General features: G+C 40.0%; 1 protein-coding gene across 1 annotated transcript; it reads right to left on the reverse strand.

Moving 5' to 3' along the window:
- Positions 1 to 307: 307 nt before the first annotated feature.
- Positions 308 to 26315, reverse strand: TMEM47 (transmembrane protein 47). Its single transcript, XM_005144553.4, has 3 exons — positions 25815 to 26315; positions 12315 to 12455; positions 308 to 4067 (listed from the first exon to the last, which is right to left on the reverse strand). The coding sequence occupies exons 1-3, from the start codon at positions 26038 to 26040 to the stop codon at positions 3889 to 3891; spliced, it is 546 nt and encodes a 181-aa protein (XP_005144610.1). The 5' UTR covers positions 26041 to 26315; the 3' UTR covers positions 308 to 3888.
- Between the last annotated feature and the right edge of the window lie 551 nt (positions 26316 to 26866).

The following is a 26866-nucleotide window of genomic DNA, read 5'->3' on the forward strand; positions in this document are numbered from 1 at the left end:
TTTCTGATGTAACAATACTCGCATTTTTATAAAGACAGTATGGGCTCTGTGACACCCAGACACCTACCTTGTGCTATTTGTTCTATGGACAGGTGAGATGAGGGGTTACAGCAAGATCCTACATCTCTCCCCCTCTAACCCCCCTCCCTCGCCCTCTGCTGTGTGTTTTGATATGACTCCTTTATTATAGTAACTGAGTACAGGACATATTCATCAGTATAAGCAGACTGTTCCTTCTCAGCCTGCTCAACAGACAACTATGTCATTTCAGCTGTGTACATATTCTACTTAGAGCAAAACAGGCACGTTTTGGTTTGTGTAACAGTTGGGTTTTTTATTTCAGTTACTTTTTCACATAAAACTTATGTAAGCTACAAAAATTGTGAAATGCAGAAATGGTACTAAACTGCAAACTTAAAAGTTTTGATAAAAAAACCCATGTGTCTTTCCCTGCTAACAATGACCATTAAAAATGAACCATATTTTGATGGATTAATTTAATAAACATACCATACACTTCTCAAAAATAAATAACAACATCAGAAAAACCCATACCATCAACAACATGAAGTGTTTCGTTATCTTTTTTTTTTTCCTTTAAAGACAGAAATGGAATTTCTAGGCACAGTTTTAGGCATTATAGAGGACACAGAGGCAATAGGTTAGTGTGCACTGCGCTGTACAAAAATACAGTCTGAATAAATTACATTGCTAGCCGTAAGATTAGACTTCACTTACCAGTCAGTTCATTGCATGTTTAATAATATACAGTTACATGCTAATCCATATATATATCATTTATATTTCAAACACATAGGTCTCTCTATATTAGTTTTTAAAATTTACAAAAGCTAAATGAAGTTGTGCAAGAAATCCAGAAGAGGTGCTAGGTACTTATCAGCACCGGATGGTATACTTCAAGCTTAAAAAATACAAATAACTAGCCCTGCTTGCAAGTTTGCTATATATATTTATTCATATTTATTTGGAAGAAAAACAATGGATTTGTTGTGAGAGAGCCATCCTGCCTATGAGATAAAGCCAAAAAACTGAAATAATGGTGCCATGACACAAGCACAACATACAAAATTATTAATTTGTCATACATACACTCCAGACACAGATATGTATCTTTTTTGTGGCTAGGAAAAGAAAAAAAAATTAGCATAATGTTGTATTTACTTTTAGTTCAGTGCTGAGAAAGAGAACACTTGCCAAAATCGGCAATGGTAAGGAGAGGGGAGGATGGAAACAGCAGTATGAACTTCAGATACAGATACAGATACTTTAGGTACCTAAACCCATATATTAGATGTCCAAACACAAACAACCTGAGGAGCTTGAGAGGTGGGTCCTAATAGACTGTATTATCTTCAAGAGGAAAAGCAAGTGTTGAGACTGAAAATCAGATCTCTGACTCAAATATGAAGAACCTTGTCTTTAGGCATTCACATTTGTAAATCTTTTGCCTGATCACCTTTCATATGAACAGCCACATGATTTTCAGAGTGCATGTCATTAATTTGCATATGCCTTAGGCTTGATAGTTGTTTTCACTCAAGGTCTACATAAAGACAAATGATTTGATAAATTAGTGGGACACAATATGGGGTCAGCATTGTACCTTCTTGTTAGATCAGGTGAAGTGCCACCCAATGTCAGCACAAAAACACCATCCTCCTAGAAAGATACAGAGATCTTGCAGCAAGTTTCTCTACACTAACCTAAAACCCATGTCAAACTACAACATTCTCCATGCTGCTAAATAAAAGAATTACACAGCTGTTCAGAAAGACACAGACTTTAACTATATACTGAATATCCATCTTAAAGTCAATCTCAGGAAAAAAGCAAAGTTGTCTGGTGCCTGTGAAACAAGTGGATCTAATTGTTGCCCCCATCCTTTTTGTTCTCTAGGCATTGCCATACAATCCCTTCCAAGTCAAGCTATCATTTTGCTCTGCTCACCACTGGTCCTGGGAAGACTGCTGATATGGAATACTCTGCCATGGTAATAAATGTTTAACAGAGAGACCCAGAGTTTTATAAACCATCTTTGTACATCAGCAATACTTTCACAACAACCTCCTAAAGGCAGCCCTGTGCTCCCACAGTTACTGCAGAACCTCTATGCTCTGCAAAGAGCAGAACAAGCATTAAAACTGTAGATGTTAACATTGAGTAACTCAGCAGTCTTTTCTGTGGAACCAGCAAAACCATTTGTGTAGAGGTCAATGTGCAACCCCAGCATACCTGCTTTTGCAGAGGTCCACACAGAATATATTTCAAATTTCTCCATTAAAAAAAATAGGTATTTCTAGAGATTAGGATTGTATAAAAATATGTTCATAATTAATAAAAATATCTAAATAAAAACAAAAATAAAAGTGATGCAAACTAAATTCATGTGAAAGTTCTCTGTTTTATCTTGGGTTTCATTTCATGAGTATAGCCTCTGGATGTTTTAAGTGGGAAACATACTAAGCAAGGACTAATCAGATTTACATGATCATCAGCCAGTCCATTATAAACTCAGCTTTTAAGACCAAGAGATTGCCTCCTGAAGCACTAATGTTTTAACATGGACATGACAGGGTCTCAGCTGTGTTCTTGATGATCAGGGACACTCACAACCTAACTAGATTTTTTTAAAAAATGGCAGTTTTTTTCCTTGAAACAGCCTTAGAAAAGAATTTTTAGTAAGTACTAGATGACATATGGAATAGCAACTAGTTCCTTTGTCCACATCTACCCTAACTTGATGTGAACTTTTAAGTATTTCCCACAACACAGAGTCTCTACAAAGGCATATACAGAAGACAATCCATTTTATGTTTATTTTGTAACATCAACCAAAATTGAGGGTACCAATCCAAGACTTTCAAGAATGTGCACAAAGTTAGTATTTTAACCATTGCATCACAGCTCATATTACAACTTTCAGACTAATCGTCTCTTTCCCTCTCCATTTATATTTGTATTATATATATTTATACTAATGAGTATCTTTCAAAAATATAATTGAAATTGTTCCATACACATTCTTTTCATGACAGCATTTGGAAGTTAAACAGGTACTTAGGACAACTACAATTCATTCATACATTTTAGATGCCTCAGGGACAGATGAGGTCTTTTTCTACTCCCCCCTTTCTCCACCCTTCCAGCAAAATACTCAGAGCTGAGACAACTTCTGACTACACAGTCAGAAGCACATGTCTCCAGGTTTGGACTCCCTTCAACAATCTGCTACAGCTGGTATAGTGATCTCAATTACCAATTCATGAAATCCTGTGAGGTTGGTGGCTTGTTTGTTTTGGGGTTCTTTTTTTTTTATTCTTCTCCCAGAAGACTGTTGAATGTAGATATTAGACAAATCATGAACCATTTACATTCACTGCCCTCAACACAGTCACTTGCAACTAATTCCTTAAGAGCTTTGTTGAGCAAGTAACAAGGAGCCAACAGCCTATTGTACAAGATGCCACTGCCTGCTTATCAGACATCTGACTCCTCTATGATACAGGGAAACTTCTAAATGGAGCTTATATCAGCTGCTCTCCTGAAGGCAATAGCAGATGCTGGCATTGCATTCTCATTCCAACTAGTTCTTCCACAATGATCGCTGTCACGTAGATCCTTTTGCTTGTTGTCAGAAAAATGAAGCTTATGTATCAGCAGCTTGCAGCATCTGCCTATGTAAGATCAGCAATCCTAGTGTTTGCAGTTCTTTTAAATAGTTGTAAAAGCTGGTTACAATGTTCACACCCAAAAGGCAAAGGTTATTTTATCAACAGAGCAGACTGTTTGGTGCTCCACAAGTGTTCTAAAAAACCTGTTAGAAAATATGGGGTAATCCTTTTGTTATTTTTCTTTCATTAAATGATTCTAGTAATAGTCTTCATAGTTCTTAGGGTTCAGGCAATAAAGAATGGCACCACCAAATGAAAATATAGTTGCACCCCAAGCCAGGCCATAGCCCCAGTTGAATTCATGGTATATTTTCAAGCTGACCGTTTCGATGAACTTGATTGGGTAAAGGACTAAGCTGCACACCTGAAGAACAACTGAAAGAGAAAAAAATACAAATTTCAGAAGAAGCCTTCTTTAGTTTCCATAAAATAAGGAAACCATCACATAACTGAAACTCATATTGCATATTAAGCTCCTAAGCACTGCTCTGTTTGGGAAAAAATATCACCTTAATTTCATTCACAAAGAACACAGCAGTTTCGACATTCCCTCTTTGATGAACACGCGTTATTGGTATGGTGTTAACGATGACCTGTCAGATATCCACAAAATAAACAGTGAAGCCAATCTTTCCCCAATTTTTTTCTGTCTCTTAGTGTTTTAGTTTGCAGTCATTAATTCTTCCATAACAACAGAAGTAAGATAATTTGTTCTATAGCTATAAGTAAGTCAAAATGAGAATCAAAAATAAATGACTATTGAGAAATGTAGCTCAGAAAGAAATAATTTACTTAGCCTAGAAATAATTCATTGTAGCAGGCAATACATATTATACATATTTATGCTCATTAGAGACTTATTGAATTACATATTTCACATGCATTACTGAGTACTGTAATCAGAATTAATGCTATTGTTAGAACACCAAGAAATCTATGAAGTTTGATCAGTCACGAGATTTCCTACTGGCAAAACATTGCCTTGCATAACGAACTTGGAAGTGCTTCTTCTTAGAAGTGCTTTGTGAGGTAAAAAGAAGAAAAAAAGCTAATAAACCAGATCAAATGCAAGACAGTAAAAAGCCTAAAAATAATTATGTCTACAGCACTGTCTCTGAGAGTGCCAGATCTCATGCAGTCTGATTCACACATCTGCACTGGAATTCAGGAAACCTGTTAAGTGCTGTGGTACCAAAAAAACCCAAGAAACAACCCACAAACAAAAAAAAAAAAACCCAACCAACACTCAAACCACCAAACCCACCCACATACAGTAATCTGCAAAGGAAAATACACAGATGAATCCCCCAAATTTTCACAAGATTTCAGTTTCATCAGCACACATTCCTTTTTAAATTCAGGCACACTCAACAGAAAATTGGGACAACAGTTTCTATGGTAAGCAGGTGAAAATTATACTTGAAGACAAGAACAAGCCACATGATGTAGCAATTCCTCAGGCCCCTAATTCTGCTTCCCACAAGACTAAACATCACAGGAACATACAAAACATCCTTTTTGCCCCTCAAATACACAATATGGCCTTATGACAGTGCCTCCTTCCAACATGTAACACTAGTGATTTTTCAAGACTCCAGCCCACGACTGTCTCTTAAGAATTACCCAGGCCTGCCAATTACAAGCAGGCTGGGCACATCCACACAGCTAAGCACATGCATAAGCATTTGCAAACCTGAGAGAGATGCACACTGGTGAAAGTTCAATGGTATACAGTGTAATACCACAATAGCTACTTTTTTTTTAAACACTGGCAAAGTCATTCTGTACAGTTAATTAGGTATTATAAGAACAGCAAACACTGCTTAGAGAATTGTTTCAAAGCCAGTGCCAACACAAAAGTGGATAACAGAGAGGAAGACTACTCTGGACTACAGAAGTGCTTTTGAAATTACACTGAGAAAATACAGGAAAATGAAATAATGCTATTCTCCTCCAGCTTGAACATTCCACACACTCAAAATCTGCCATTGCCTTTTTGTTAACACACGTACACTTTAGTGTTGTCAAAATGGCACCTTTCATTACCCCTGAAGACTAACACTTACCTATCCTCTGGATAGGACTGGTACAGGGAGATGGTTTCCAGTGTTCATTACACCTTTTGCCATAACACTATAAAACATTCATTGGAAACTCCCCCCTGCCCTTATCCTACAGACTAGTCTTAGGACTCTTACCTGAGACTGACAATCTGAATAATGTTTGGATAATGGATTTTTTGATGTGGATACAAAAATCCATAGGATTTTTTAAATCCTAAAGTTACTTAAGTGTTATTTTGTGTTATTCCATTCCAGTATAATTTTTTTTCTCCCAACTTACAATACACTGTGCAAAACTGAAGAAATTTTGACAGGTTATAACTAGAGGAAGCACCCACTCATATGAAAAGATTATGTATTCTACTTCTACATAAAGAGAGCATCATTATACTTCAAACCACCCGAACATATGTTCAGCTTTCAGACACATCTTTAAGACCAAAGTCAAAAAGGATTTCCTAAGATGAATAGAAGCCTACAGGTTTTACAGTGGCTTCCTTAACATGCAGCATCTCTGCTGAGTCAATATAGAAACTGCTCTATGTGTGTGTGTCTGTGTCAACGGACAACCAAGGAAGCTCTCCACCTTCCCTCAATCTAAAACATGAAGTATGCTGAATTTTAATCTACAGATTGGACTTGTGGCAACAAAAAAGTGATTATTTTGTAATTCAAAAGTTGCCAAAGCAGCAACACCCACGACAGGTATTTTAGATGTTTTTATAGTGAGGGTTCTTACTTTTGCACTACTGTCCAGCTACATTATTCTAAAACTCAAAGGAAGTGCTGGCAGCAACTGGCCAGTGGAGACAGCCACGCTGCATAACAGTTATCACTCTGCACTATTTTCACCTCCTGTTACTGTTTCTCCCTTTAGAATGAATGGGAAGAAAACTGTGTAGTCTAGAAACAAGTTAGTGAAGTTATGAAAAATAACTAGTATGGTCCCAAAAGATGTTAAAAACAATGCTCACAACTACTGATCTGTTTCTGACGAATTTAAAGACACTCCATGTTGACCTGCTTATGGGAAGTATCCCAAAACCCTTTCTTCAGAAGCACTAGTCTTTCCACATAGAAAAAAAAAAGCTGCAAAAGAAATCTTAAAAAAATCCCACTTCAAAATGCTATTCAAAAACCACCAGTCATCTCAAACCAGCCTATTTACTTCAAGCTTAGACCAATTTTCATTACCAGCATTATGATGCTTACAAGACAATCGCACAGGAACAGAAATACTAGTTTTATTCCATTTACATTAAACACATGTAATTATATATACTTACCATATTAAACACCCAGAAATCACAACAAATGCTTTAAAACTAGCAAAATTTAATTTCAGTCATCTTGTTTTATCTCTTCAAATGTTTGACTAAAACAGTTTTGCTGCCAAAAAGAAACTTATGCTGTGCCCTTTCTAACTGGTCTATGTGAAAATGGTGGTGCTGCCTAGTAAGTTCTGCTAAGTATTTCTGCTCCCTATACAACTCCTCCTGTTCATTCTCATGGGTAAAGCATTTCACTAATAACCAATGAGTGTTGCAGTTTCAAAGATAAAGACACATGCAACTGCTCTCTAAGAAGTTGTTTGTATTTAATACAACCTGTGCAATTAATCAGGAAGCAGCATGAAGAGAAAGGGGGTCTGTGCTAATTTTTAAAACACTGCTAGCTCAAGCATAGGCCACACCACTACACAGATGACCAGGCATTTCAGCAAGAGGCAACAAAGAGCTTCACAATGAATGTGTAAGAAAGGGACACACACACAGAAGAAAGAAAGCAAGGATAGGTGATGACAGGAGTATAAAAATACTGTCTGGATACTTAGATACAAACTCAGGAAGGCTGAAGCCCATCTGGAGCTCACATTAAGCCAGGAAATGGCAAAAAGGGTAATAAGGAAGAGTTTCCACAGGCGCATTAGTTGCAAAAGTGAGTTCAGCAAACATATTCATACAATGATGGACAGGAAAGCCAGTCTAGCAACAGATAATGTATTGTGATGCCTTCTCCAAGACCTCTAAGTGAAAGTGACAAGGTCTGGGAAGGTGTCAGCAGATCAGCAGTGCAGGGACTACTTAGGAGTAGCATCCGTATTAATGGGAACAGATGGGATCAAGCCAAGGGTGATGAAAGAGTTGGCAAACATCATCATGAGCGTTTCATCATCTATGAAAAATCACAGTGATCAGGAAATATGCAGATGAATGGGAAAAGGTTAATGTTGCAACCATATTTAAAAAGGCTAGAAGTGAAAAATTATAAGATTGTCAGCCTCAACTCAATCCCTGGAGTCATTATGGCATACATCATCTTGGAGTCCATCTCCAAGCAGATGCAGAACAAAGTGGCCATCACAAGTGAACATGGCTTCACCAACCAAAGGACAAGGGTCCAGAGGGCTGCCAAGATAATCAGAATACTGCAGCATACTATTCTTGAGAAGAAGATAAAAGACTCATGAAGAGGCAGCTAAGGAGTAATTTCAAACCAGCCTACAGTTACCTGAAAATGTAGCTGCAACAATGATAGAAAAAACTCAACCAAACAACACTCTTTGTAGTGACCAAAGATAATGGCACCTGAAATAATGGCAACCCAAGATAATGCCAATGGACACAAATCTGAATTTCAGACATTCAGGATGGACACCATGAAATGTATCATAAGGTGGGTAACATGGCCGTAGGACAACATGCTTGGAGAAGTTGCGGAATCTTCATCCTTGGAGCTCTTTAAGACTCATCCAGACAAAGATGCAGCTGATTGACCCAGCATTAGTGACTGTTCTGCCTCAACAAGAAGGCTGGCCCTCATGACCTACAAAATCTCTTTCCTATCAATATTTCTTTGATGCTATGACATTTTTTTGCCACCCTGTAGCAACCTGTACTACAGTCTGACTTTTTCAGACCATTTCATCAATTTCTCAGAATCAAATTCTGTCCTCCAATGTATCTGCGTTTTTTTCTATTTATATTGTAAAATTTGACAATTAGACTTTTATTCTATCTTCCACATCACTATCAAAAGAGAACTCAGGAAGCAATCCAGCCAGACTGTGCTCTGACTTTCTGTCAGATGAAAAAAATACATCCTCTAAATATTTTCCAAATATTAACTGTTGTCATTTTTTAACTCTCTCACCTACAATAATTTCACTTAGCCACTGCTTCCCTAAGCTTACATGTAAAAACATCTGGTGAAATGTCTCAAAAGCTTACTAACTTCAACAGGTTATTCTTATAAACATTGTTAAAACTGTTAAAATATAGACCCAGAAGGCAAAAAAAACCCAATAACAAACTCCTTTTGTTTGCTTTTATGGACTTTCAACAACTAAACTTTCCTTTTCTATCCCTGAATTAAGACTTGGTTCGCACTCAGTTATCTGGTAACTGCCTCATGAGACTCCTCCACTGGCAAGTTTATGAACTTGTACTTTGCAGATGCAGCTTTCAGGGCCAGTTTGGTTCATAACCACCAAGATACTCCTGCAAGTACATAAGCTAGTGTCGTGGTTTGAGCAGTAGCAGTCATTTTTCTCCTTCTTGGTAGCTGGTGCAGTGCTGTGTTTTGACTTTCAGGCTGAGAACGATTGCTGATAGCAAGTATGTTTTGAGTTACTGCTCTGGTGTTTGGTTTGTTCAAGGCCTTTTTCTGAGCTCATGCTCTGCCAGGGAGGAGGGAGAGACAGGACACCTGACCCAGGCTAGCCAAAGAGGTATTCCATACCATAGTGAGTCATGCCCAGGATGTAACCGAGAGAGACCCAGAAGGGCTGGAGCTCTGGGGGGATGGAGGAGGTATTGGTCGATGCTCGGTCAGGCAGGGTGGGGTGAGTTATGGGTTGGTGGCTGGTAAGGTGTTGTATTCTCTTCACTTGTTATTGGCTTTATAATTATTACTTGTAGTAGTAATGGCAGTAGTGATTTGTGTTGTGCCCTAGCTATTAAACTGTGCTTATCTCAATCCGTGGTGGCTACATTCTTTGGATTCTCCTTCCTAACTCTCCGGGAGTCAGGGAAGCAAGGGGGGGAGGAGTGAACGAACTGTGTGGATTTGGTTTAAACCACGACAGCTAGTGACCTCTACTAGAACAAAAAAGCTGGGAAGAGCTGTGTAAGGTGGCTCCACTCAAGAGTGTCCTGCAACCACCTCTCTGTATGCTCCATATTTTTCCATTAGCGGAGTTATTCCTGTTCCTCTCTCCATTGCACAGAGATGACAATTTGTATTTTAAACACATTCATGTCTGTTAATCTCTTGCTAGCTTATTCTCAGTATCTAGGTTGAATTTCTTTTTTGTCCCTTTGCTTTCTCATCTCTTCCACTCCAGTCAATCTTTTTCCTCACCTACAGAGTCGCTAACTGAAACCTGAAGCTGAGACGAAAAAAAATAAAAAGTTAAAAAAATCAAAGCTAGAAGAAAAAATGCCTGGAGCCAACTGTTTGGATTCTAAAGTGCCTGGAAAATACTTTTACATTTTGTCCCTTCTCCCACACAGTGATGTTTTCTACCTGACACCCACAAAGACCATTAAATGTCTATGGGCAATTCATCCTGTGTTCTTCTTCCAGAGGCAGCTGGCAGACTCCTAACCAGAGTCATACAGAACACTTGGTCTTGTAAGTAGACCCACAGGTCAGGGCATATCCTCAAAGATCTTCTGTGAAATCCAGGTGAAGGTTTGAATCCATGGACAGCTGCATACGGCACAAACTCTACTGTGCTGAAATCTTAACTTTCCCCTCTTCAGTAGGGGATTCTCTTCATGATTCTTTCAAGATATATCAGTCCATATTCACATCTAAAAATAGCTGACATCAAAGATAAAATCTGTAGGAAATGACAGTAACAATTTCAGTGTCAAATCCCAAAAGGATTCTCCTCACATCTGCCAGATAACGGAGTACAATGGAGTAGGCTGTCTTGGCCTCATCATCTCTCTTCTTATATGCTTCAGGTCATAGCTATTTAAAATGTGTATGCACACAGGCAAAGGAAAGAGGTGAATACCACTCATAAGCTAAAGCAGCAATGTATTTTCCTTTATGATGCAAGTAAGCATTAATCCCCTCTACCCCCAACCTTTTGTAGTAAAGACTAGAACTAATTTCGTGTAGAGGAGATTAATCTTTAACATAAAGAGTGGGATCTGGGGAATTATTTTCTTGGGTAAAGTTGTTTCTTTTTTTTTTTTTTAGTACAAACTTATCCATATATTAAATGAGCAACATGGCAAGAAAAGCAGCATATGGCTGAATAATTGCTAAGTTACTACACAGTATTATGAGAAATTAATTCAAAAGCCAAACAAAAAAACACTAGAGAAATTCAACAGTCCCACTCCCTTCAAAGTTAACTGGCCAATGTACTTTGTAATCTCAGAATTAAGACTAAATTTTAAAATAATGGCACTAGTTCCTTTATTCCTCCAACCAAGTAAGCAAAGTGACACATAGAACAAAAAGATACTATTTCCACTCAGGAAATCTGATCCTAGGTTACATTCTTTTCCTAAAAGCAAATGAAATATAACTTATCAATATCTATAGAGCAAATAAAAGTGCATGTTGAAGCACTGCGACTCAACCAAGGTAACGTTATCAGCAGGGGGCAGCAGGAGCCTTCCTCGAAGTTTCGTTTAATTCCCGAATACCCTGCAAAATCTGCTCTCTTATCTTTCTGTATTCTTGCAAGTGGCTTTATATAATACATCCCAAAGACTAGGTTCTGCCATCCTCTTCATTATGGGCTAACAGAAGGGGCTTAAGCTGCTGGCTCCAATGCAGATATGAGTGACAGGATGAAGGAAACTATGCTTCGTGAATCTCAGGAGAAAGAAACATCCGTGCTGACCAAGTCCCAAAACACCAGCATGTATAAAAGGAGATGATCTGACATTATAATTCACCTCACTGGAACAGTCTTATAGACAGTTCAGATTTATAGGTCTCCCTTAAGATTTTATGATAGTTTATATAAACTGTTCAATTTTCATGTTTTCAAAATGAATCAGGGACTACACTATGACAGCTTGTTAAATTAATAACTAAGTAAGCAAGCTGACACATTGAAATTAATTCCTCCTTGCACAGGGGCATACATAAACACCTTGCAACATAATCCTATTTATTTTCACACATAGGGCTTCAAGAGTTCACATCTGGGAATTAATTTTCCCATTTTAAAATTCTAAAAGGAAGAACATTAAAATAATAGAAATGGTTTTGTGTGAAGAATAAAAATGGGGCCATCAAGAAGCTCAAAGTCACAGATTAAAAATGGTACTTTGAGATTTATCCTTTATATACCCTGCTGCATGTACTTCACAAAGTAATAAATATAACACAAATAAATAATTTCTTATGAACTAATAATAGCGCAACTGCAAAAATGATTAATGCTGTGAAGAACTGGTATCCTGAAAAACCTCACTGGAGTTAACAAAAATAAACTAAATGCCTCTGAATTTGTATGCAGAACAAGGCCATGTCTTCCTTCACCGAAGTGAAGCTGCTCTCATCACGTTGCCGATAATCTGCTTACCTGCAGCAAAGAGCATGACTGCAACTGGTCTGTAGAACCGCCTCCGAGATCCCACGCAGATAGAGATCAACCCAACCAGGAAAGCTATGAGAATAATGGCAGCACCACCCAGCAGCAAAGCAAGAGTAGCTATCTGCCAGTCTAGGGGGAAAAAAAACAGAGAGAGGAAAACAAAAATAATGCAGTTTCAGTAAACAAGTCTATAGGTCAGACAGAAACAGCAGAATATGAGGAACACAAGAGGCTGCATCAAGGCTCAAGTAAACAAACAACTGTGCTTCAGATTTCTTTTCTCCTAATTAGTGAAACACCTTTATACAACAGATGCAACTCAGGAGCAGAATGCTACAACCTCCCACACTTTTTCTAAGGCATAGTCGGCCTCTTTGGGATTTTGGCTCCAGTAAGACTGAACAATTTGGTCCCCTGGTTTTTGTCCAATTTAGAATGAGAAATTGAGGCCAGGTCACAATTAGCTAGCCCCTAGCCTGCAGTAACCTTCTCACAATAAGACAGTGAAAGTCAAACCTCTACTTGAGCTGATTAGGATGACATAGGAAGACTCATCATATACACTTGGCACTTGGGAAGCCACATAATATGACTAACAAGACTAAAGTGTAGGAAGGAGACGCTTAAAGGAATAAAAAAAACCCTCCACACAAAAAAAAAGGAGGGGGGGGAGGAGTTAACTAACATTAGATGTAGAAGGAGTTAAATCTGAAGTCCATTTTAAAACATCAGTTATCCTTAAGTGTAATTTTTTCTTTTCTTTCCTCAAAATCAGCTTCTGGATTTGGCCCAGTATATTTCCTAATTATTTTGATACGTAATGAATGCGGTTATAAACAACATCCTTGGAGTCTTACATCACATAAATGAAAAATCCATTTGCAAGCTGATGATCTAACTCAAGAACTTCTGTAGGACTTTAGAAAGGCATGGGCTTTGTGCTGCCTCTCTCTGCTGAAGACTAAGCAGGATCTTTTCTCCCTCCAATAAAAGTCATCAAGAAAAACAATCAGATCACTCCTATTTATTAGTACAAGGAAGACGATCTAAAATCTGCTTTTTGGATAAAGACCTATGGATCCAATGCATCTCTCACTACTTTGAACATACTAGCACTCATACAATATTCAGAATAAAATGTCCAAATGCATGACACAGTTCCAAGAAGAGATTAATTACTTCCAAAATAAATTTAGAGATATTAAGGTTGCTAAAAGAAGAACAACGACAAAAATCCACATCCTCTTTTGGAAAAGAGCAAAAGTCAGTGTTTTAAAAAACAGTACATCCAGTTTCAAGCAGGATATAATCTGCTGAAGATACCAACAGTGCAGCTGTCAGGCTTGGGAATGGACGGCTGGCAGCTATTATCACCAAAGAGCCCTCACATATTATATGAAAAAGGATGAAGGAGATTAAAGAAGAAAGTGAACAAAAAAGCTACAAAAGCATTGCTCAAAAAAATATTATTTAAAAGGTGGCTTTGTGCAAGTACACATTTATTTTCATTCTTTTTAGACATCCAGTCATTGTTTACAAATACTTATAAAAGTACTCAACCATCCAAGCTATTTTACTCCCAAAATCCAAGGCTGGGAACAATCTCTTGTTCTTCTACCATCAGCAATGTAATCTCTATCATCAGTCTGCTGTGTCCCCTAACTGCTTCACTATTATTGAGATAAAAATGTGATTTTAGTTATGGATAGGAATGTTATGAAAAGTGGTTTTTAATGCTGACATGATCCTTCAGAAATACCAAGTGGTTAGTGCACTGATGATTTAGAAAGTATTCTTCCAATATCTGAGTGCATTACAGATATAAAATGTAGAAATAAATGAAGAGAATGGACTGCTCTGAAACAATACGAAAGGCATCCTTGAAATAGAAAATCACATAGATACAAAGACTAGACTCATAAATCCATATTGCCCAAAAGTTAAAAGCCGTACCAAATTGATGGAATGAATTTAAATGCCAGACAGGAAAACTCAGAAACTAAGATTTTTGGAAGCCATTATAAATAATATTAAATGTTACCTTCATATTGATCAGATGCCAAAGTCTAATACAAACAGAAGGTGCGCAACATTGGAGTAGCAGCTAAATGAAAAAAAGCTGAGTATCCTACCGCTTTCCAAAACCACACTGCCAAGACCACCAAAAAATGAAAATAATTAAGGCAAAAATGATATAAGCGTGAGGTTAGAATATAGTTTCACTTTCAGGACACATAGCCATGGATTCTGGAAAGGTTAAAAAATAAACAAACTACCTCACTATAGTACTGATGTGGGAGGGAAAAGGACAAATGAGTGCTGGGAGACACCTACACTCCCAACTAAAAAAGAACTGACTTAAACAAAATTAATTTATTGAGTAAGAGAACCCACTCAGTGATGTTGACAGTAGGACAAAACCAAGGCTCCTAATGTTCCTCACTACTAGCTGGGGATCAGGTATTGAATGTTGTGCTCTGAGCTGCAATGTCTGGAACTGTCTCCCTATTTTGGCTCCAGCTTCCATTCGCAGGAGCATACAATACTACCAGCCTTTGTCTTGAGCTGCAGCCAAGAGAGATTCTTGTTAAGGAATATCACTAGGGTAAGATGTTAGTGCACAAAGCATACTGGACTGAATTTTCCCTTATTACCTACCATGGAAGCTACATGTATAAGTCTCCTTGTCATCTTAGAAAAACCTTAACTTTCAATTCTGAAGTCATTTGATCTGGTCACAAAATAAAGCTTATGCTGGATTAAGGAAGCAGTATCTTCTGCATGAGCCTTCTATTTAACAGCAATTACTTTTTGAGGAGAAACTCCAGGCCACTAGACTTTCTACAAAAGAAAGGAAACATCAAAAGAAAACTGAATCACTACTCCTGAAAGGAAGAACACCCTGTTAAGTTAGATACCTACAGCAATATAACCACACAGAGCAAGTGAAGTTTTCTACAATAAAACTCTGTAGTGTTCCTTGGACTACCCCGGAATGATTTATAACACACAGCATCAAAACTGGAACTGTAGGTTACTCTGTTACATTATGTTACTGGTACACAGAACATAAACATCATAAACATACTTCAGAGTATTCAAAATATACTTGCATCATTTCTAGGCATGCACCAATCCTGCAAATAAGATACTATACTCAGTTCAGGAGGCTCAGCAGTTTGGTGAGACTGCTTGTTCTCACAGAGATAGAAACATGTATAAACATGAGCAAAACAGGACCTTATAGACAATAATTATTAGGTTTCTTGGATTCAAAACACAATTTGGATATACTTTAGGAATGCATGTCAGTACTTTTCACTGTACATCGCTACAGTTTATTTACACTACACATCCACTAAAAAAATGTTAAAAATTAACGCTTCTTGTGTAAGAACTCCCACAATATAAAATTTTATATTTGAAAAATTATTGTCATTTCAATCATGCACAAATTAAGTTGCTATGTTGATTTATAACTGTAGCGTCAACAGAAAGCATAACTTTAGTTTTTTCAGTGTTCTGTCATTTTAGCAATATGTTAAGAATTACACTGATGATGCCACCTATCCCATCCAAACAACTCAAATGAACGCATTTTTGACAATTGTTAAGCAACTTGAGACAGATTTCTTAAAAAAACCTCACTTATTTTATACTATTTCTAGGTCTGAAAATCCAAACATGTTTCTGTAACACAAGAAGCATCACCATGTCTATAACCATGGGAAATATATACTGCTATTCTGACAGTGATGATAGTGTCATTGTAATAATCTGCTTGTTAGTTTAGGGGTGTGGATTTCAATATTTGGAAAGAAACATGAACCCAGGTACTTAACACATTTTCAAAGCATATATGGTGTAAAATTTATTAGAATTACCATCTTTGGTTAAAAAAGCAGAGCCACAAACCATGATGATATTGTTTCTTTTCAGTTAATTTCTCATGGATAAGTCAGTGCCTTTTTGTAAAGACAGCTTGGTCTGATTGCGCTTTGGAAATTCTGCCTGTTTCTTAATCATATGGAAGCACAGGGTTAATTGCACATTGAAATGTGTGACCCTCCTCCCTTCTTCCCCCCGAATGAAATGACTTAAGGCTTTAAGCTGTATATTCATTTTTAATTAAGACCAGCTCTATCTGCTCTGTTACTTAGGCAAAATAATACTTCTGTACTACGATAAAATCAGGAAAAGCCATAATAGAAGGAGAAAACATCCCAAAGTTCTGAAATGTTTATTTTAATAGCTAGATTTTTTTTAACACAAGAAAGAATAATGCAAAAGGCTAGCATTGTCATAGATTTCATGTTTCCAGTGAGTTACCCCAAAATTACGTATTTCATACATGTGGTACTCTACAGTAAAAGAAAAAAATAACATTAAAACATACTGGTGAATACATGAAACATTTGTGTATAGGGCTCTTTCAGATAATGCAAGTGAACTGAATTAATCTCTTGGGAAACTATCAAGTATTCCTTTCTTTCATAAAATGATTCTCCACCAAGTCCTCTCCTCATAGAGGCTGAAGTAAGAAAATGCATGCAGCTGTTACATGATGGAAGGCAATGACTGAGCTTCTTCTAGCAGAAAACAAAACATTAGTAAGAAACACAACACACTCTTAGTTAAGTTTTTCTGATTCATTGCAAAGCTCTCACTTATCATGTACCTGCCCTCGGCCAATATTCTTGGAAATTATAGTATATAAATTCAAGAATAATGAATTTGAAAGAACGTGTCAAGTACAGCATAGAAAGTTGAGGCACCCACGCATAAGAAGTTAAATATAACCCACTGAATGTCATAACAATCAACTCAGATAAATAAGATAGCTAGAGATACTCCTAATTGCTTCATGTTCAAAACTATTACTAAGTTTATAAACACCCATCAACTTAGTCATCAAATAGTCAACAAAAGTTTAAAAAGTGTAGTGATTACATAAACCCACAAAAGTAGAATCTAGTTTCTGAAAGCACATTTGTCATACAATCAGTAAGTTGTCCTCTTTCTTCAGCATGATCAGACGCACAGACTTCTGTGGAAAACTAAGCTCTACTGAACTCAATGGATATACTGAGGTAAAGTGAGTACTGCAGTGGCCATTAAGTTCTCATATACAATTACTCCATGGAAAGGTCAGTCCTTTGGAACCTCACCTGAGCCAAAATGATGTTTTTAAGGAGCTGCTCAGATGGATTCTGGTCTGGACAAAGGAGATATAGGCTAAAGCTGTGAAGTCTGGTGTCCTTAAGTTACTCAGTGCATACTCCTCCACTCTTGTACAGCCAGCATCACAAGAGCCTTTGAGACTCCGTAGCATGTGCTTCCACACACTGAAGCAAGAATCACTTTCTGGCAGAATACATACAAAACATCCAGTAAGTTGCTCTAGCCAGTTTTCTACAGTGAGCCCTTATACAAAAATCACACTAAATATTGCCTGCATGTTGTCAGTTTGAATAGTATGCTTATTACCACTAGCTGCTGCACAGACATACATTTTTGGATGGAGAATAAGATTTTTCTAAAGTGGATCCTCAAGTCACTCAGACACTTAAAAAGTGCTGCCAGAGCTGTGGGAACCAGCCAGCTGTGGCTGAATGCATAATTTCCTTAAGACAGAACTCACTCTACACCAAAGCATTCTTCTGAAAGCCATGAATTTGAACACACAAAATAACTACATGAGGTCACAGACAGATTAAAAAGAAGCTGTTCATGGAAGAGACAAAACTATTTTCTGCTTCTTCACCAGATTTACGTACTGGCCTAGTCCCTAAGAAATCAGCCTTCATCCACACACAGCAGCATGTGGGACAAAGCCCTTGATAACCCACGTCTTGAACAAAGCAAGCGGGCTTAAGAGCGAAGCTGTCTCATAGCTCAAATTCACCAGAATTTTGACAACTCCCAGACAGAAATTTGAGCATTTTATGCTGGGTATCAAAATCCCTAATTCCCTGCTGTGGATTATTCAGAGGCTCCACATAAGGCATCAGTCACTTTCCACTTACTGTACAAGACACTTTGCAGAATGATTTAGTGATCCTGACAACACGTGGAAATCATTTAGAGCCAGTCAAAGAAAAGGAGAACAAGCACAGAGATGTGTCCAAGAAACAGCTAACGGGTGCAAACCCAGGTATACCCATGTCTTGCAGAGATGCAGAATACTAATGACCACAGCTGACTAATGAAGGAGGAAAGGCACACAACTTCTCCTTAGAAGCAACATACTGGGGCTAGAGGACTTCTCAGAAACTGCAAGGTCTTTGCTTCCCAGCTCAGACTCAAACCTCTGCTCCCATTTCCCAGAATAATTTCTTAACTGCTAGGATAGACTGAAACTGCTCTCCTCTTCTGCCTACTAGACTCAAGATGGAAAAACAGGCATGGATCTATGAGGTCTGTGAAAAAATAGGTACAAGGGAAGCCAAACCTGAGTCTTGAAGCACCCCTTACCTAACTGGTCCCTTCTAACTTCATGGGGCTGTTTATGCACTGACACACAAAAAAGCTGAGCATTACTGTAAGTCAGCCGAAACTCAGGGCTCTCTCACCTCTGAGAGAAAAAGGCTTTACCAGTCAGCTATAGAGACCCTCTTGCTTGGGTTCCTCCTATGGCTTTCATTTTCTCCACAGGAAGAAAAGCTCCACCAGAGAAGAGGCTGGATCTGTTCCAGGAAAGGTAACAACCTGCTGGCAGGATACTCTGGGCAGCAGGTGCTCTACTACCTTTCCTCCTCAGCCTGGGAAGGAGGTGCTTGCTAAGTCAGGGGAACAATTAGGCAGTCTCTGCTCACCTTTCAATGGCAAGAGGACCTCCCCTGCTTTCCACCCAAAGATGCCACTGAGCATGCAGGTCATAGCTTGGTTCTCAGAGAAGTGAACAGCACACAAAGCAAAACTGCTCTCAGTTTCTCAGGGTGGTCTCTACAGCAAAAAAACTAGGCATCACCTGCTTGATATCTCTTTTACAGCTGCCATGTTCATCAGACTATGTGTGGCCCTGAGACTGCTGGACTCAAACTTCCTGTGTGGTTTGACACTACAGCAAGTTTTATCTTCTGTCTGTACAGAAGATCAGACTGAACAACAAAAGCAACAGAAATATGGTAAGCAACTCTGCTATTGTGCAAAGGAGATGGATTTTGCCAGACAACAAGACAGTCTAATGCCTGGGGGAGTGTTACAGATGTATGAGCAACTTGAAACATAGCAGGTGCTTACTCATCTGCCCACTGACACACATCTCTCCTGAAGATTAAAGCTTAGATGCCTTATTTATACAAAATATATACACTTGGAGGGAAAATGGGGCTTGTTGTCCACCCACTCTTCGAGCCATGGCCTGCCTTTATTCCTAAAATCATGGAGTAAAGTCTTTTAAATGCAGTTCATCCTCAAATAAAGAGTTAATTGGTACCATTATATAAATCTTTATTATTTTAAAGGCAGCATGCCTTGCACATCATTTTGCCAACAAAGGACTTCAAGACAAGCACAGCATTACAGAAAATCATGTAATCTATAATTCATTCACAGAATAGTACAGCATGTACTCAGGCATTTCTTCCATTGGATACACAGCATTCTTCTGAGATTAGCTCACTACTATGCCATTTTAATTATTTGATATTCATTCATTCAATAAAAAAAAAATGCACACATCTACAACTCCAAGAACCTCACAAAAACCTGGAAATCTCAGAATTATGTCATTAGGAAAGAAGTGTGGGAGATGTGTTATACCAGCTTTTCAAGAAAATCTCACCTTTTTTGACCTCTTCTATATATATTACTACATTATAGTAATCTGAAGGAAGAAGTATACTTCAGGTTGGAGCAGGAATGCAATTATTTCCCACAGTTACTGATGTCTTCAAGCAAATTGGCAATCTTTTGCAATTTTCATACCTCATACCATTGTTCCTTGCAAAAAATAATTAGCATTTAAAATAGAGCCAGGAGTACTTCCCATCAAAACTATGGCCTTTATATTACAGAACTGGAACAAGTAAAAACACATGAAGCAATTGAAGCAATACAGCTGTATAGACTTTATCCCGCCTCCTGCTTTCTACCTTGAATCTTATGTGGTCATCTTTAGCCATAAATCAGTAGCAGAGACAAGGTTACTCTCTCTGTGGTTCTAAATATAAAATCTCATCAAATATTTAAACCCCTATATTATTGCCAACACAAGGAACATCTTTTAACTTACTGGTGCAAAACTTCTTTATTTAATAAACAAGATTTAAAGCAACAGGATACAGTACTGATTTTAAAATTGCATTGAACACAGCAGTAAAAATAACCCATTAAAGCTAGAAGTCTTCTTTCTGTTGTTTGTTTTTATGGGGTTAGGTTTATCTTTTTTTTAGGAGTAGTATCACTGATAAAGTGTGGTGCTCTTGAACTGACCAAATAAACACATACAAACTTCATGTATTACACTCAAATGTGCTGTAACCATGTCTCTTAGCTAACTGGAGAACAGTGGCTGAAATGGTAGCCTCCATCACACTGCAAAGTCTAGACTACTACACAGGACTTTTAGATCTGCTGCTCCCACAGGGCTTGGGAAGTCTGAGGCTAAAGTAACTGCTCCATTCCTAAAAGAGGGAGCATATCTTAACATATTCTATCTAGGGCTACTGTGAGGGGTAGTCAACAAATTCAAGACATTCTGAACACACTGAAGGAACCAGGTAGACAGTGGGCATAAACAGAGTATCAGTCATCACAGAATCACAAAGTAATTTAGGTTGGGAAGAACCTCCAGAGGTCATCCTAGTCCAGTTCCCCACAAAAAGGCCAGGCCAGTCTCCAAGTCATACTTAACTTCAAAGTTAGATCAACTTGCTCAGGGTCTTAGATGCTGAGTTTGAAGTCATATGGCTTTTGATTTTATATCCACCTTCAGATGAAGCATTGGGGATGATTATTAAAGAGAGTAATATGCAAAATGACAGACTACAGCTTTCAAAACCAGAAGGAATGTTTTATTAATTTCTCCTTACATTGCACGAACCACTTTCTTCAGACTTCGTAAAATTATGTTCTTATTTTATAGCAAACTATCAGGCTTGCTGAGCTTTTTACAAATATGTGTCAACATCAACGCTGAGCAATGGTCCAGATTTTCTAATAAGGAAGCTGCTTTTGAGCTAGCAATTTCCCCTTGGAACAACTCCTTAAATTCAAAACAAGCAGATACCATCCAAGACTACTGAACCATGTCAATTCAGATATCTGCATCTAATGTATAATTAAGGTTAAACCCCTTTGAATGCTACTGAATGAACAGCCTCTCATGCCTTTTTTTTTTTTAAGAACAAATTATAACACAATTATATGTGTAAAACCAGACACAAGTTGTTTTATTGCACTATGTTGTAAGTTCAACTTAGCAGTTTGCTCACCACTAAGTTTAAACATGCTCAGAGGCCCTGCTGCATGTATTTCCTTAAGAATGTTTTGGTTTTCAAACACTGATGGACAGTTCTTAGAGTGTATAATATTCTTAAAAAAAACCCTGAATGTTCCATAAACAGACATACAGGTTAAGTAAGAAAGTCACATATTCCCGTCCAGCAGAATGAATACAGCTAATTGGAATGAAAACCATTCAAACTTACGTAAGTTATTTTCACAATAAACTGAAATGCTGCAAAGGAGACATTATTTTCTATGAACAGCAAATATGTGTACTGAAGACAAAATACACAATCTTCACCTATAAATCAGATTCTGTGGAATAATTTATGACTTTCACATCATATTTGTGTTTCTTTGATTATGTGGCTATAACATTATGTAAACTATAATGGCTGCAGTCTAGTGCACAAATTCAAATTTAATGTAATTAATTCTGCAAGAAGATGACAACTGTGTGCACAGGTACAGACACACCAGACAGTTGTACATAAGATGCACTTAATTTTAGGCAGATGTTGTGATAGAAATAAATATTCATACATAATTCTTAACTCTTGATAAAACCATCAGTGACCCATCACAAATTAGACATAATCCACTTCAACTAAGGTAAAAAAAAAAAATCATTTTCTTTAAAGACACCAAAGCAACACTCCAAACCCTGTAAGTTTCAGTTTTTTCAGCTCCTCCTTATGTTGCTATTAGTGAGAATTTTTTAATTTTATCATGAGAAGAGAGAAGAAGGATATGCAAGAATTCCTTTCTGAAATTGCAGGAAAGAATTGAACAGATTATTTACCTACACCCTAAAGGCCCAAAAAGAACAAAAGCAAATCAGGATGAAATCTTTTATAATATTCAGATTTCTAAAAAAAATTACTATTTTACATACTTGAACCATCACTATTATGAAGTATTTGCACAACTTTACCAGCAGCATATGAGAGCAAGGGAATGCTTGCAAGCTACAAAAAAGGCTCTCAAAACAGCAAATGAATGAATGCACACACACACTCCAAGCACTAGCAACACTCAAGGAAAAACAAGGTATTATTTCCTGCTATAGCAGCCAATGTAATCATGGTCTGCACAGCTCCTTCTTCTCTCCGTCACTACCTTGCCCTTTAGATAGCAGTCAGGGGTCCTAAATCTAATTACAACAAAAGTTTTTAATTAAACCTTGAACATGCTTTAACAGCTTCTAGTGTGAGCTTGCCCTTGATGGTGCCACTTGAGGTGCTCTCCTTCAAGGGATGATGAAGTAAATCTCCTTAAGACCAAGGGTGAAGATGCCTTTTTCCTGTGTGTACTACTGCTTTTCACAGCTAGCTAGCTACAAAGCTCTTCGCACAGATATCAAGCTAAAGAGCTTTCCCTGTGGGAGCTCTCCACTACCTCCAAAATATACTGCTTGCTAGATTCCCAATGTAGGAGGAAAGTGCACATAAAATATTAAGGCAAGCACAAAAATGGTCTCAAAAGATGAGAACAGTCCAACTTGGTGAACTTACTGGGAGCCCTCCTACTGACTTTAATGGAAATTTTAACACACTAGCAGAAGGCAAAGAGAGAACAGTACAGTTTCTCATATTCCAGGTCTCCTCAGAGTGCAGGACTGTGTGCCAAACATAAGGAAAGTGTAAGGTTTATTCCAGTCACCTCAAATAAAACAACGATTCGCTTCTTCCCAAGCAGCTTGTGAAACCTGGCCTGATCAGACTGGAAAGTATCTGAGGAAAATGAGTAAAGCTCATACAAGGAACTTGAATAAATCTGGACAGGCAGGAATTTTTGCACAGGACAGAAGAAGCACCAGGAAAGAACACATTTTCAATTCATGACATGTAATAAAACTACATTTCATTCCTATCTATCCTCACCCATTCATATTCTACCTTCCCATAAAAGACAGGTGACCAATAAAGCAACAAAAGAGATTAGTGTCCTTTTATGCTGTTCCATAAGCTGTACCACTGTCTTAATGTCCCACTTGTGTGTGTGTGTGTCTGTGTACATATGCATGCGTGGCAGGCAGATGGATTGATGGGGGAACCCAATAAAGTGTGTGCAAAACTGGGAAGGGGGGCAGCATTTGAAGCAGGTTCTCATTCAAGCCATCTGAAAAGTCTTTCTGCAATCAAGGGGATACTATTTCAGGAGACAAGGAGAAGGGACAAAGGATTCACGTTGCTAAGGAGACATGTAGAAGCTGACATTCCTACATAAATTTCCATTTATACTGGGAAAGGAAAAGAAAGCTCTCTGAACTTTGTGTAGATACCCTGGTAACTGATTGAAAATGACATTTCTTTACAATTTCTTTTGGCATTATGTGATTTGGAACAAAAACCCAAACAACTTCAAACCCTCAAATATTACTCCACACAATGACAGGAGGGAAAAAAAAAATAAAAAAGGAGCCTAGCAGCAAAGGAACCTGTGCAATTCCTACTCCAGCAGAGAGCGGTTATTTCCCAGAACCTACACGAAGATTTCAGAGAAGCGAGGAAAAAGGAAAGCATCCAGAATACACAGTAAGCCCCTTGCTTTTTGGTTTTTGTTTTTTTTTTTTTTTTTCTCCACAAACACCTTGTCCCTGCATGATTTGCTCACCGGAGAGCACAGTGATCCAAATGGATGAGTTAGCAATGCGAGTGAGGGAGGGCAGGGATGGGGATGAAAAGGGGAAGGGGGTGGAGAGGAAGAGGCTGGCTTCATTTGTCTTTGTTTCTATTGGGAGTCCAAAGTTACTATCAGGCATAAAGCAAAAACAACCCATGCAAACCAAAACAATCATGGCACTACAAAACAATTTACTGAAAAATATTCAACAGGCAGCATGTCTATATCATTCACAATCTGGTTTTTATGTACTTCGAGCAACAATGAAATGACATTTAAAAAATAGAAAAAAAGAAAGGACAGAATAATCGATGACCCCAAACCTAGAAAGCTTAAGAACAAATGAGCAATAAGAAATCAAAACGAGTACTGTGCCAAACAGGCAAAGGGTATGAAAGGCGAGGGAAAGCTCACTACCAGCTAGAGGAAGACACACAAGCACAACCCAGGGGGACGTAGGGAGCACAGACTCCAGGCGTGCTCGCTCTGGACAAAATAACAATCAGGTTTGCCTTAGGAAGCCCTAACTTTCCAAGATCAGTGATTTCGGGGTATGGGGGATTATAAAATACTTGATCTCCCTTTCATATAGCTTTTCACTGTATGTGTACAACTACAATACGGAAAGACAATCAAAACTAGCGCAAACTCGAGTTCTTTCCTGGAAACAGTCAAAGGGCAGGCACGGAGGCAGCCACCCCTGTCTCACACAGCATCCAACCTCACGCCTCCCCTGCACCCCTGGCCATCCCGCTGGCGGAGGGATGAGCCGAGGACGGAGCCCCGGTTCCCCCGGCCCCCGCCGTTCACAAGGTCTGCCGCCACCCGCGCCCCAGCCTGCGAGGAGGGAGGTGTGGAATCGGGGCCACGCAGCCCGGGGAGGGGAGGGGGGGAAGCACCGGGACCAGGAGGAAGACGGGAATGGACGAAGCAGGTCTGGATGGGAAGGGCTGCGGAGGTCGGGACGACAAAGGTGCCGGGGACTTTCCCTGGCGGTGGCTGCCAGCGCAGGGAGCAGGGCGGGGAGCAGGGACGGCAGCGGACGAGGCGAGAAGTCCGGCGGGGCAGCGGGAAGGTGGCGGAGGAGGGCCCCGGGCACTGCTCTGGTCCAGCGGGGGGTGGAAGGGAGCGGTCAGGCTGGTCGCATGAAGGGGCTGGGACCCAGTCCCCGAGGGCACAAGGGTGAAGGAGATGGCTCGGGATATGCTGGAGGGGCGGCCAGGGCACGGGGGCTGGGTGAGGTGTCAGCCTCAGTGCTCGGGGTGTAGACCCGGAGGAGCAGGAGGCGACTGAGGTAGAGAAAGGGCGGACAGAGGGACCGGGAAGGAGCCAGGCTGCGCTGTCATGATGCCGCCGGCGGAGGGGAGTGGAGGGCAGGGGTGCTGGGGCAGACCCGGGGCAGCCGTATCTCACCGCTGTGCAGCGTCGACTCGCAGAGCCAGCTGTCCAAGTTGCCGGGCTTGCGGCAGGACTCCCAGAGGGACAGGTAGTATTGGTGATCCGCCGTCACCCAGGCGGGGCTCAGCACGGCTCCCAGGTCCAGGCACAGCGCCAGGAAGATGCACACCAGCCCCACGAGCTTCAGCGGGGTCAGCACCGAGACGCGCACCTCCTCCATGCCGCTGCCGGACGAAGCCATAGGGCCCGTGGGGAAGACGGAGGAGGAGGACAAGGAGGACGCGCTACAGCCAGTCCCGAGGGAAACAGGAGCGACAGCACAGCTCCGCGCCGAAGAGGCGGGAGGAGAGAAAAGCAGCGAGACCAGCGCTGACTAACGGTGAGGACAAGCTTTCGCAAGCGGCGGACAGCGGCGCTCCCTCCCTCCCTCCTTCGCCGCGCTGCCTCCTCGGTGTATCAGGTGCAGAGCTCCCCCTAGCCCCTTCGGCGCCGCCCGGCCCGGCCCGGCCCGGCCCGACACGCTCCTCCCCGTGCCCGCCCCTATCGGGCGGTGACCACGGCGGGGCCCGGCCCAAGCTCCGCCGGGAAAGTGGGGACCACTCGCGTCTTGTGCGGGCGTCGGGAGCGGAACCGGAGCTAGAAGCGGTGTTGGGTGCGAGTCCGTGGCCGCTCCGCAGGGGCAAAGTTTGAGGAACTTGCTACCCCGGCCCGCCGCCCCCGAGCGGCAGTCCCCTGTCGCACCGTGGGGATCGGGGCACACCGGTGCTCCCGGTGGCCTGGGGTCGCGCGGATGGCCCGGCGTCACGAGTGGAAGTGGAGGGTGTCCCGCAGGGCCGTGGTGGGAAGGGCAGCGGGGGCAGTGCGACCCGGTTCCCACTCGCTGCTGCCGTAACGCGCCGCTACAGAGAGAAACGAGAAACCGGGAGAAACGGAAGTCTGCCTCTGATGGGGGATTAGCGGTGCCTGACCTTGGTTCCTTTTCTGAAGTGACCTTTAAATCACAAGTTGTTACTGGAAGGTTTATCAAATCATTCAGCGTTTCACTGTTGGTGCTCTGGACGGGCTTT

The sequence above is a fragment of the Melopsittacus undulatus genome, chromosome 2 (assembly GCF_012275295.1).
Source record: "Melopsittacus undulatus isolate bMelUnd1 chromosome 2, bMelUnd1.mat.Z, whole genome shotgun sequence".
In the NCBI taxonomy this organism is placed as follows: Eukaryota; Metazoa; Chordata; class Aves; order Psittaciformes; family Psittaculidae; genus Melopsittacus; species Melopsittacus undulatus.